The sequence below is a fragment of the Candoia aspera genome, chromosome 8, assembly GCF_035149785.1.
Source record: "Candoia aspera isolate rCanAsp1 chromosome 8, rCanAsp1.hap2, whole genome shotgun sequence".
Classification (NCBI taxonomy): domain Eukaryota; kingdom Metazoa; phylum Chordata; class Lepidosauria; order Squamata; family Boidae; genus Candoia; species Candoia aspera.
In genome coordinates, this window is record NC_086160.1 from 23919654 (window position 1) to 23931660 (window position 12007).

Genomic DNA, 12007 nt, shown 5'->3' on the forward strand with positions numbered 1-12007 from the left:
AGTTCTACATGGACAAGCAACTGGTGGTTTTGAACTGAGGTTATACATAGATATGGTTCTACAGTATGTTTTAAATAGAAAATATCACTAAAAATACTGAAATTCCTCATGATTAAATTTGTTTATATTTAAATCATAATCATTTATCTTGTTTGTTTTTAACTTTTTAAATGAAACTATTTCACAGTTGAGGATATAGGTTATTCCCTTTTTATTTAAAAATAAACAATAAAAACACTAACAGGATTGTTATGAGGTTTTTTTTTCCTGCTAAAACATTTAATTTTAATAGAAAAATTGCCTCATGAATACCCTTAATGCTTCTGAAGTAGATCTGAAATAGCCAAATTTAGATCACTTCTGATATTAAGCTTATCTCTATTTCCAAATCTCAGACAGAATTTTTTTAAAAAAAGAACCATGATAGAAATATAAAGAAGACTACATACTGTATCAGACAACTGTAGATTCTCTCATGTACTCTTAAATCTGAATGACCTATAAACCTGACCTATAAAAATCAGTATATTTTGCCCTGATCAAAACTATAGCTAATCATTTCTACATGTATAGCTAAAGCAGACAAAATACAGAAAGATACCATATTCTGGACAATAAGCAGAAGAAATATGGAGATTATCCATTTAGGCCTTGATCAATTTAGAATCTACAAAAGGTAGAATTCCTAAAAGAAGACAATTCATCCATCATGTAAATATCGCAAACAAAAGAATTGTACTTCATCACAAGGAAGTCCTGTTCTGCTGCCAAAACCTCTTTTGTTTAAGAAGTGTCTCTTAATGTCTATCCAAAATATGATTCTTTAAAATTTCTGCATGTTGATTCTTGTCCTCTGAAACAACGGAGAACAAATCTGCCACCTTTGTTCAATTACAGCTTATGTGTTGGTCAGGTCTAGACTTCTGCATAACAGGTATTTGAAAATAAGCTTGGAATGGCACAACAGTTCAGAGAAAGGATTCATAAATACAGTTGCAAAAATAATAAAGGCCTTGTATTGTCACCATCACCAGTGCCTTATAATCTGCTGCCTTCTCAGCTGATGCACCAAACTAACCTTAGCACATGAGAATATAATATGGTGCCATTCTATTTCTCTTTTCATCACATTGGTTCACCTTGCTTCATGTCCCACACAGACAGCTATCCTTTTGGAAAAATAAACAGCACTGTGGGTATGTTTCACTGAACAATGGGTAAGTTTGTTCCCAGTGCTGGAAAAGAAGCATGATTCATGTGGTTGTTCTACTGTATGAACATATTAGTTTGTGCAGAAGCTCCAACCATGCTCAATGGAACAATACATATAGTGCTACTAGACTGCAAACTGCTGTACAAAGTGAGAACTTCTATTTCTTTTTAATGTTTAATGTTTAATTTCCTTTCTGCCTCATTTTCAATTAGATGCTCTGTTTGTATGCAGGATGCCACATATTACCAAGCCCCCCAAATCCCATGTCTCCAATTTAAGGAAAGGTAGTCCTTTGAGGTGTTCTCCACTAATAGTGCTTTAAACATCAAGTTGTTTATTGAGCTACATTGATTTTCATGTATATGCAGGCAATTCAAATGGTAATCTGGCCATAGGGAAATCCTAATTCCTTTAAACTACAAAAGAGCAGCTATTTGTTTTCATTCCAGTTCTTTATTGCATTGGGAAGCAAGATCATTACTGATCACAAAGACATGCTTTGTTCAGAAAAAAATGCGGGCATGCCAGTCAGCATGCCTCTATTCTTCACTATGCTTCCAGTGATGTTTGGTAGCCATTCCGTTTAAAAAACTGAAAATGAAATACTAACAGTTGGGCATTAACGGTTAAACAGTATTAAAATAAACTGATCCATTTAAAGTCTGGACAGAATTAGTCTTATACTTCTTTTTTTTGGCTAGTCACCATGATTGTAGTACCTTGTAAGCAGTGCACCCAAATACTACTGATGCATGCATTTTATTTGGTACATTCTGTTATTTGGTTTATGAAGTGTCTCTAATCGCAAATTGTACAAATATGTCTATTTTTATTTAGGCTATAAAATATCAGCTCTCAGAAATAAAAGTGCTACAACACAACAATTTCCAGGTTACTTTATACAGTACTCCTACTGAACCATGATTGCAGACTTATTAGAAGTTCTTAAGTGTCAGATACTATTTTTTGTCTTACTGTTGTTACATTCTGCACAGCTTTCCCTTTCCCTAATCTTTCTCTATATGTACTACCATACAGATACAAACAACTCCTTTTCTTAGAGGATGTCTTTTGTATCCAATTGATTCTGTCTTTACTTTTTTATCAATCCTTTATTCTGTGTGGTTGCTACCAATATATACACCGCAGCACAGATGCACTGATAATATTAAATAACAAAACATGGATTTTTAAAAATAAAATTGGATCTCTGGAACATCCAAAACATGCTAATAAGTATTTTTGATGAATATCTTTGCATTTTACAGAATTTATAACCCAAAATTCAATAGCTATACAATATTGAGAATCACAGTATTATAGAAATGGAGGGATACGTGAAAACCATATACTATCGCTGTACTAGGCACTTTGTGGAAATAAACAGAAGCCTAAGTCAAGCCACTGTGATATCTACATTATCAGAACTGTTTTATTACCCAAAACGTTTGTTGTTATGTTACAAAAGCAGCAGTGCAATATACATGGACATGGAATAAATAGATGAAAATCATAAGGCTACTTTTATAATGTATTGTGTCAAATACATTGGAAAAAAATTATACCAGAGCAGATAATCCATTAAACAAGTTTAAACCAACAGTGCGCTGCTATGATTAGTGAGGCCAACAAAAAAAATGCTATTTAGTTTGTAACTGACAAACTAAAACCTATTCCACATACATTTTTAAAGAGAAAGACATACGGAGATAATGTGGAGAATCACTGTGATAATTTTCCATTGCTGCTTTATATGATGGTTAATGACTGAGATCAGAGATCAAAGTTTTATTTAGGCACAGGCTAGCTTTTAGAAAGGAATATTAATTGAATTCTAGGGAAGAGTTACTTTTTATATTGTGTGACTAATCAAAGGCAACTTTCTTCTACATCAGCATGATGTTCAGGATGTAAAACACAGGATCTACTCTTACAAAAAAAAAGCCTATAAATGGAAATGCAAGTCAGTACATTTTCTATTTTTCAATACGGAAATAGTAAGCTGTGTGGAAATTGTACATAATTCATTATGCCAGCTAACAAAACATAACAAAAATAATGTCAGGCTGCTTGGCTATTTTGCAGCCAGGTTTCAGCTTATTTCCTTATATAGTATTTCCTTCCATTATTTTTCCTTGATAATGTTAAAATTAGGTGTACTATTACTGGCTAAGAATTAGAAAAAGCCAGTGTGAATGAACTCATTTAGCTAAAGATTTAAGAGTCCAAACAATAACAGCAAGTTTCCTCTGCTAATACCTTCTGAATCTAGAGAGAAAATTGACAAAACGTAACATGAAATTCTTGCCCCTCCTATCTGGGACAAGCTATCTACAAAGAGGTGATAATCCATTATATACTTACTTTCTTTTTTAAAAAACATATTTCGTTACAAAGATGTAAGTGAAAATATTCTGTTTGAAGAAACAAGCTTCAAAGTACTACATTCAATTTCAGAGAGATCCAGTAGCTTATGCTTTTAAAGTTCAGTACTGAGGATTCATATGAAAGTTCAGTCAACATACCAATTGTGCAGTGCTCGCCATTCCAGCCTTGGCTGCATTCACACTTCCCATCTTTACATGTTCCATGTTCAGCACACCGAGGATGGCATGCTCTTTGATTGCAAGAGGCTCCAGCCCAACCTTCTTCACATCGACATGTTCCACCCATGCAGACACCGTGAGCACCACAGTCAACAGAGCAGATTTCTGAGACAGAAATAAGCAACGTGATAGGTGAAAGGGGAAGGGAAAGAGGAAAAGAAAAAAAGAGCACAGTAATTAGCTAAGTTCCAAAATCCAGCTATATGAACATAAACATGCTCTTTGAAAAGGTGGTTCAGAAGTTATATCTTTGCTAATGCTTGATTATTTATTAAGCAGATCTTGTGATCTCTCTCTACTGATTTCTTCACTTAGCTTAGAGCTGTCTCAATATGTGACCATTTTTCTGATCACATATTTCTTAGGAGCAACCTGAAATTATGCACTTGTATAAATTTATGAGGATGTGAGAGATTGTTTTCAGTGGTCAAACGTTCTGAAAAATGGGGAATTATAATGCAAATATTTATTGTTTTAAACAGTAAAAAATTAAAACACTACAATGTTGTGTTAATATTTGACTTTAGATACTACACAATGTGAATCCATCAGGTTTTGGAATCAGATTACTTCTGCTTAAGTTTTATTATCTCAGGCATTTTTGAGAAATACAGTAACAATATCAGTGGTGAATTCCATATAGTCGTTTTTCTTAAGATGAGCTGGCTTTCTGACTGTCATGATAACTTTAAAAAGAGCAGTGGCTGTATTTGTTTGGAAATATGTTATTTATAATCTCAAAACTGTAAGTATGAAAACTTTGTATAGGCAATTCACAGAGTGGAAAAACAATGTTTCAGAGACTGTATCTTTCTTTTTCAGTTAAAAAACTTTATCATTATTGCAAGATATTTTTTTTATTTGGGGGGTGGATATATCACATTGGCATGAAATGTATATACATGATATACATACAGCAACCTTTCTCTTTATCACAGGCATTTTTGTATGCTGAAGTTCCATTCATTTTAGGTCTTATTACAGTCACTGATCAACAGAATGATTTTGAACAATAATGTCTTAGTTGTACAATGTTAATGACCTTTATATTGAGTATGATAAATTTTTGTTATTTGTTATTTGGATATTTGCTTTTGAGTACAAACTATTTTATGTCTTAGGTGGACAGAAAAGAAGGCTGTGCATGGGTGATGAACCTAAAGTTTACTGGGAATCAGAAAAATCCAACTAACTACTGTAACAATAGAGTAAATAATATATATTATTGTTCAAAATATAAAAAAAAACTCTTTTTGATTGAATTTTTCTTTTCCTTTTCTTTCTATGAAGTTATTACCACAAGGAAAATACAATCTAACATAACCTAAGGACACAGTTGAAGTTGCTTGGTACAATTTCCTGTTTCTTTATAAACCAGAACACCAATCCTGAAAAGAAAGAAATTGTTTGTGATAGAAATAAGTGTAAAAAAAAAGGCCTGAAAAAGATTCATTTACCATGACTACTTTACTCTATTTCAAAGCACTGTAGAACATCAAGCACGCAGTATGTTGACATTCTATGTGCCAGAATGAATGAAACCTGTAAATCTTTCTTCATACCATGTTTTATGTTATGAATTGGATTTTTGTGTTATGTTTGGATAGATCAACTTCAGAATATCCTCACTTTCCAAAGACTTGCCTTTTCTCCTCAAGCTAATCAATTTTTCATTAAAGAGAAGGTGTTTATCAGCTTTTAGCAGATCTGCTTTAAAGCAAGGTATGCCAGTCTTTGTAATGAGCTTATTAATTAGGATTAATTTAGAAAAACTAGAATTGGAGAGCTAATTAATGGACAACCACTAAGGAAAAGGGAACAAAACAGCTTATTCTTTTTTCTTTTGGGATGTTCACAATTTTTCTAAGCTGAAACATCTTCATTTGATTGCATGCAAATTATCTGCAATATCATTCTCTGTTTTTGAAAGGATATTTGCAACTTCCAATTAATTTCAAAAGTAGTTTAATTTCCTAGTTGATGAAATATATGCAAAAGTATGTTGGCTTCCAAGTTAATCTTTAGATTAGAAAACCTAACTTGCATGAAATACTACAAGAATGCTTAGGATAAACTGAGCTCTGATCAAATTTGAGGCAAAAGTAAGTATACCATAAGCAGCAGGTATTGTGTCCTTATTGTTAACAGGGAATGCTGCATGACAAAATGTGTACGAATAAGGCTGATAACCTAAACCACTTTTTTTCTTACTAAAAAAACATGCAAAATCCTTCAAAGTCATGATAGGTGGCAGAAAAAATATTTATTTATTGACCCATCTGGTAATGACTATGGGATATGGAAAATTTTGACTTGGAATGTAATGGGTATAAAATTGTAAAGAGCATAAATTAACAAATCAAAGCAATGAAAGGAAAATAGATATTGTATGTGTCTGTGACACTTAAGAAAAAGGGAAAGGATGTAATAGATCTGAATGAAGGTGACCTGATCATGTGGAATGGAACTGGAACGTATGTGGATAATGCCAGGTCAAGGTCATATGGTGTTTTATGTCCTTACTCTTTTCTTGCAGAACTTCCCAAAACATAACATTGAGCCAAAACACACATTTATATTTCCTCTCTTCCCACATATTTTCAGAAAGCCTGAACATGGCTCAAGTTTTCTCTGAAATAGAATTAGATTCCACAGGCTCTTTTTTATACTTCTGCAAACTTTATCATATGGAATTAAACCTAGCAAATTTCCTTAATAATGCACATTGACTTTAGTTAGTGGCATTGATAAGGAGAATAGCTTATGTTAAGATACCTTAATATGAAAACATCTAAGTGTATATCATCAATTTAATCAATGCTACTGATGGTTCAGCAACAGATACAAAGTAATAGCTAAACATTTTAAAGAATCACTTCTTTGGCCATTGCTACATATGTATGAGCAAAAAGTTGATTAGCCACAGCTTTTAGTATCACATAAGAAACTCTGGTTAAAATTAAATATAGTTAATTTGAACACATCATATTTGGAAGCCACAGTTTGAATCTAGCTGGTTTTGAAATTTGGTAGCTGGTGAATTGCATTTAAAACTGCAGGGGTTTGGTGCTGATGTAAAGAAAACAACAACCAAGCCCCCCAGATTTGATTATCATGCGAGAGAATCCATAATTTCCTCCCCCCCTTTTGTTTTCTTTATATGTATATTTTATATCCATTTTGGAGCTTACACATTTTTTGTTTCCCACATTAAATAGCAAAAAATGATACTATTTTGGCAGTTATACTCAGAGAAATTTTCAGAGGACCCCAAATGGATTTGGGGGTCTTAGACTGCACACTACAGTTTAAAGCTAACAACAGTTAATGTTAACTGTTAACTAACAATGAATTGCAGTTGATGATACAAGAGACTGCATTGATGGAAAATAAAAGCTTTCAAGTTCTTCTTGCAAATATTTACATTGATGGTAGACTTTGGCTGTAATAGAATCTGTAAATTACCCAATGCAGCACTACAGAACTTTGGAATTTTTAAAATATTATTAGCACAAAATAATTTCCCCAAAATTCTTACCATTAGAGCAATCTGGACCTGTCCAATTAGGATCACAAGTACAAGTGCCACTTTCTTGAAGATACGTGCCATGGCCAGAGCATTGATCGGGACACATTGTCTTCAGTATTTCACAGTTGTTACCACCCCAACCTGGATTACAGTGACACTCGCCATGGATACATACACCATGATTTGAACAGACTGGATCTAAACAATCAGCTGAAAAAAAAAAAAAGAGTTTTGCATTTCTAAGTTCCACTGTTATTTGCCAGGCTGATTACTGTTACACATGAATAAAATAGCAAAAATGTGAATAAAGATCTTATTGGGTACTGAAAAAGAAAAGGAGGAACCCAAGCTCAACCCCAGCTATAACAACAGGATTACAGAATGCAAAGCCAAATGTTCTAATGACTAGGAGGTCTAGAAAAAGACAGATGTATCTATGCCACAGAATACTGGACAAGATAGAGTAGTTACATAAGCAAGATACCGACTAATAAAATCTTAAATAAAACAGGAACAGTTCCTAACTCAGTATGGTATCTAGGTAAACTTGTTCTCCTAATTCTCTTTCATTTCCCCAATATATGTTCTTACTTCTTGATACCTGCAAATTCTATGCCTAAGGAATAAACTGCACTTTACATAGTAGCTGATTCTGCTTGTCTTTTGTGCTGAAACTCATCTAGAGGGAGAAAGCGTCCTTCTGGTTGAATAATCCTTTGGTGGTAGAAGGCTCAGGAAAAAATAAATTTATGAAGGAAAATGAAAAACCGTCCCTGCATATAGTGATGCAAACTCAGATTAGGGAAGCACATATTTGTTTTGGAATTAAAGATTGGTCAGTACAAGTAGTCCTCGTTTAGCAACCACAATAGAGAAGAACTCCATTGCCAAGCGAAGTGGTCGCTAAGTGAGCCAATGTAGAAGCAGGCAGGAGTTTGTAAATGGTGACCATGTGAGGTTCTCGCTTAATGACAGCAGCCAAGACTGCTGGAATTGCCATCGCTAAGTGGCGCAGTCATGTGACATCACACTTTACAACCGTGTCCCCATTAGCAATGGCAGTTCCAGGCCCAATCGCCATTGTTAACTGAGGATACCTGTAAGTGGTTAAAGGTGCTGGACTAAGACTTGAAAAATTCAAGTTCAAGGCCACACTCACGATCACACTGGCTAACTGAACCAATCATTTTCTCTCAGCTGAATTTATCTTCCTGGGTTCCAGTTGTGAAAGTGAAATGAAAGGAAATGTCCAAGAAAGCTTCATTTTGCTCTTAGAGAAAAGACAGCTACAGCTCTAACAACTTTACAGGTAGCCCTTGCATAGCAACCACTCGTTCAGCAACTGTTCAAAGTTATAACGGTGCTGACTGAAGGGGATTCACAACTGATCCTCCAAGTTGTGGCCGTTGCAGTGTCCCCACGATCACGTGATTGTGATTCAGGCAACTAGCTTGCAATTATTGCCAGTCACTCTCTCTTAGCCCAACTCACCTCACAGGGTTGTTGGAGGGAAAAGAGGAGGAGGAAGTTGTATTAGGTATGTTCACCACCTTGAGTTATTTATAAAAATAAAGGCGGGATAGAAAATAAATAAACTAAAAAAAAAAAATGACAGTTGCAGGGTCCTGTGGTCAAATGATCGCCATTTGCGTCCTTCCCTGCTGGCTTCCCACAAGCAAAGTCAGTGGGAAAGCTGGCAGGAAGTTGCATGTCACTCCCATCGCTTTTTCTCCTGAGGAGCTTCCAGTGGCATGGGGATCTTGTACTCTATACTGTCCACCCACAGCACCCACCTGCAGCTTTTGCCTGCTGGCCTGCTTGCCTGAGACACGGTTTCCGCAGTGTAAGCAAGCACTTCTGGATTTCTGCCTCTTCCCAAGTTGCAGTCATGTGAAGTCCTCGCTTAGCGAACCTGCATGGTTCTCACTTAACAACAGCAACGGGGACTGTTGGCATTGGTGTTGCTAAGCAAAGCAGTCACATGATGTTGCATTTTATGATCACACCAGTTAGTGACAGCAATTGCGGTCCCATTTGCCGTCATAGCCCAAAGACTACTTCTACTATGTTAATCACAATACTTCTACATTGTATTGGTAAAGATATAAGCAAATGGGCACATATTTTCAGTGTTGATGGCAAAGTCCAATTGGTAACTCTTTCTGGTTATATGTTAAACGTTTTTAGTAATGTTTACAAAATTACAGAACATTTTAATATGAATCTTGAAGTTGGAATGCTGTCTATATTTCTTAAAACATGTAATACAATGCAACATAAGAAACAGATTCAATCTTTATTGTTAGCAGCAAGCTCTGTCATCACAAAATATTGAAAAACAAAATACATCTGTCATTAGATCAATGGCATTGAAAAGTGTGGGAAATTGCATCAACTGAAAAATTAATTCTACAACCACAATGCTGAAGAAATCCTATAATGCAGAGTAGTCAAGTGCAGTGCAGGTGTGGCCTAATTAGCTGCGGTGATGACAGTGATCTTTGAGCAAGAGAGTATGCCAGGCTAGATCCTGGATGTGATATCTGCCTTGTAGATACTGAAGCACAGAAGAAGTGTCTGTTACGTGCTTCTTTCAGAGCATAATTAGGTGGCAAAAACCATGGAAGACTAATATATGTAAATAATCTGTCTGACCATCTCTTGGGCTGCTCCAAAGAGTATGAGTCCACTGGAAGGGATCGTGAAAAGCCGGATGCCATGAGGACCCAGAAAAGAGAGAAGATGTGCTGCTAATCTCTCCTTCTGAAACGAAATCCTGGGTCTGAGGAGTCACTAGTAAGACTGGATGGTACTGAGTGGTAAATTTACAATGCTGCAACTGGTAGCAGCAATATGGCAAGGCTCCCAAGGCTGCTGAAGCAGGTATTAGAGTATGTCACATTCTTTAACTTACTCACTTCCTTTTGTCAGTGCTTAGGACTGGGCAGCACAGACTTTTCAGGAGGCTTTGAGCCCATACTGCGTAATTTTCTGAGCCCTTGTGATGGTGAAGCGGAGAGATAAAGATTATGCTCATCTGTCATGAAATGTCTAACAGACCCTGAGAACAAGGAAAAGGGAGCCTGACTTACAGAAAAGATTCCTCATTCCAGGAGAAGGGAAAACATGAGAAATGACTAATTTACTCTGCCTTAATTACACTAGGTATAAGTTGAACTACTTTAGTAGTCTTTCAAGTTTCTGTTACAATACCCTACTAGCAATAGAGATCTTTCTAGAAATCCATGTGGTTCTTGTTTCCTGAGTTTGCCTTGAAGGGCTTGACAGAATTTAAGGAGAGAGCCTTGTTTCTGCAATGTTGGCATTTGAAAAAAAACATTTGAAGAAGTATTATAGACAAGTTAAATACAATATAATGCATAAAAATAGAAAATACCATCAGCTCAAGGCTAATGCCATGTCACTTTGAAAACAAACCAGAGGAGTTTGCTGGGAGCTGCACCTAGTTGCATGGTATGCATGGAGTGTGTGGCTCCTGCCACACAATTCTGTGAACTCTATAAAGATTCTGAACAGGAATCTGCACAGACTCATAATCTACCAAATAATCAGAAAATTTCCAATTACTTTCCTGATTCCCAATTGCTGAATTAGTTCTTGACACGCCTTCCATTTACAGTTTTCTTTAGCTTTGGACACACCACTCTTTACTTTTAGATCCCAGTTACAGCATAACTATTTTTAGTATCCTCTTACTCATTTCTTATCCCTTAAGCATCATTGTATATTACAAAATAGAACAATGCAGTCATTTAATTTATACTATTTATAATAAATGTTCTGTTAGATATTTATTTTGTCTGCTGTGTAAATAAATATTCTCCATGGAGTAGAGAAAGGACAAAGTTGTTGCTCTCCCTTTCCCAAGTATCACATATTTCTCTGATGATGTTAGGGGGAATTTGGCTGTGTGTAGGCAAAAAAAAAAAAAAAAAAGAAATGCAAAAAGACAAGAGAAATTAACCCAACCTAGAAATGTAGCTGTCCCATCTAAAAAGGCAGGCAGACTACAGGTTGACCCACAGCCTATTTAGGAAATAAATGAGTTGCATAGCTCTATCTTTCTTAATTCCCTTTAATGTGCTTTAGATGATGAGATTTAATTTAGCAATTTGACTCAATAAAATGTTACACTTGTAGGGTCAATGGTCTGAAAATTTAATTCCAGAGACTTAATTGTATTACTTTGTGCGTGCTAATCAATAAAATCAATTTGATTGAGAATGGAAAGTTGTGCTTTCTCTGTCTAAATAAATCCAGCAAAATGACCGCACTTTTTTTCCTCCAGTAGAATATTTTTTATAATTATTCAGTTACTACAACACAAAGTTTATGCCATTTTAGTGTAATACTCTTAAATCAGTTATTTCAGTTGTTCAGTTAATAAAGATTAAAATAATTCTTTTCATTAAAAAAGCTGTATTTTATCAAGCATTTAGCTTTTTTCTTTTAGCTCAGATAAAAACAGCATGCTCTTAAAACAGATTAACTTGCACTTGTAGATGCAATAGTTAAGCAATTAAAGTTCACTGTTCTAGAAATATGTTCTAAGTTCTGTATTTAACATGCTTGAAGGATTGTGTGAATAAAACACATCGAAATACTTGTTTCTGTTTAAATCAAACATACTGGTATCTA

General features: G+C 35.1%; 1 protein-coding gene across 1 annotated transcript in view; it reads right to left on the reverse strand.

Annotated features, from left to right (window-relative positions):
• The window catches only part of TENM3 (teneurin transmembrane protein 3), a 189061-nt gene that overhangs the window by 77058 nt on the left and 99996 nt on the right, over positions 1–12007 (reverse strand). The window contains exons 9-10 of the mRNA XM_063310483.1: positions 7358–7558; positions 3739–3924 (exon numbers count right to left, since the gene is read on the reverse strand). Coding sequence (XP_063166553.1) covers positions 3739–3924; positions 7358–7558 — 387 coding nt within the window. The remainder of the gene's footprint in view (positions 1–3738; positions 3925–7357; positions 7559–12007) is intronic.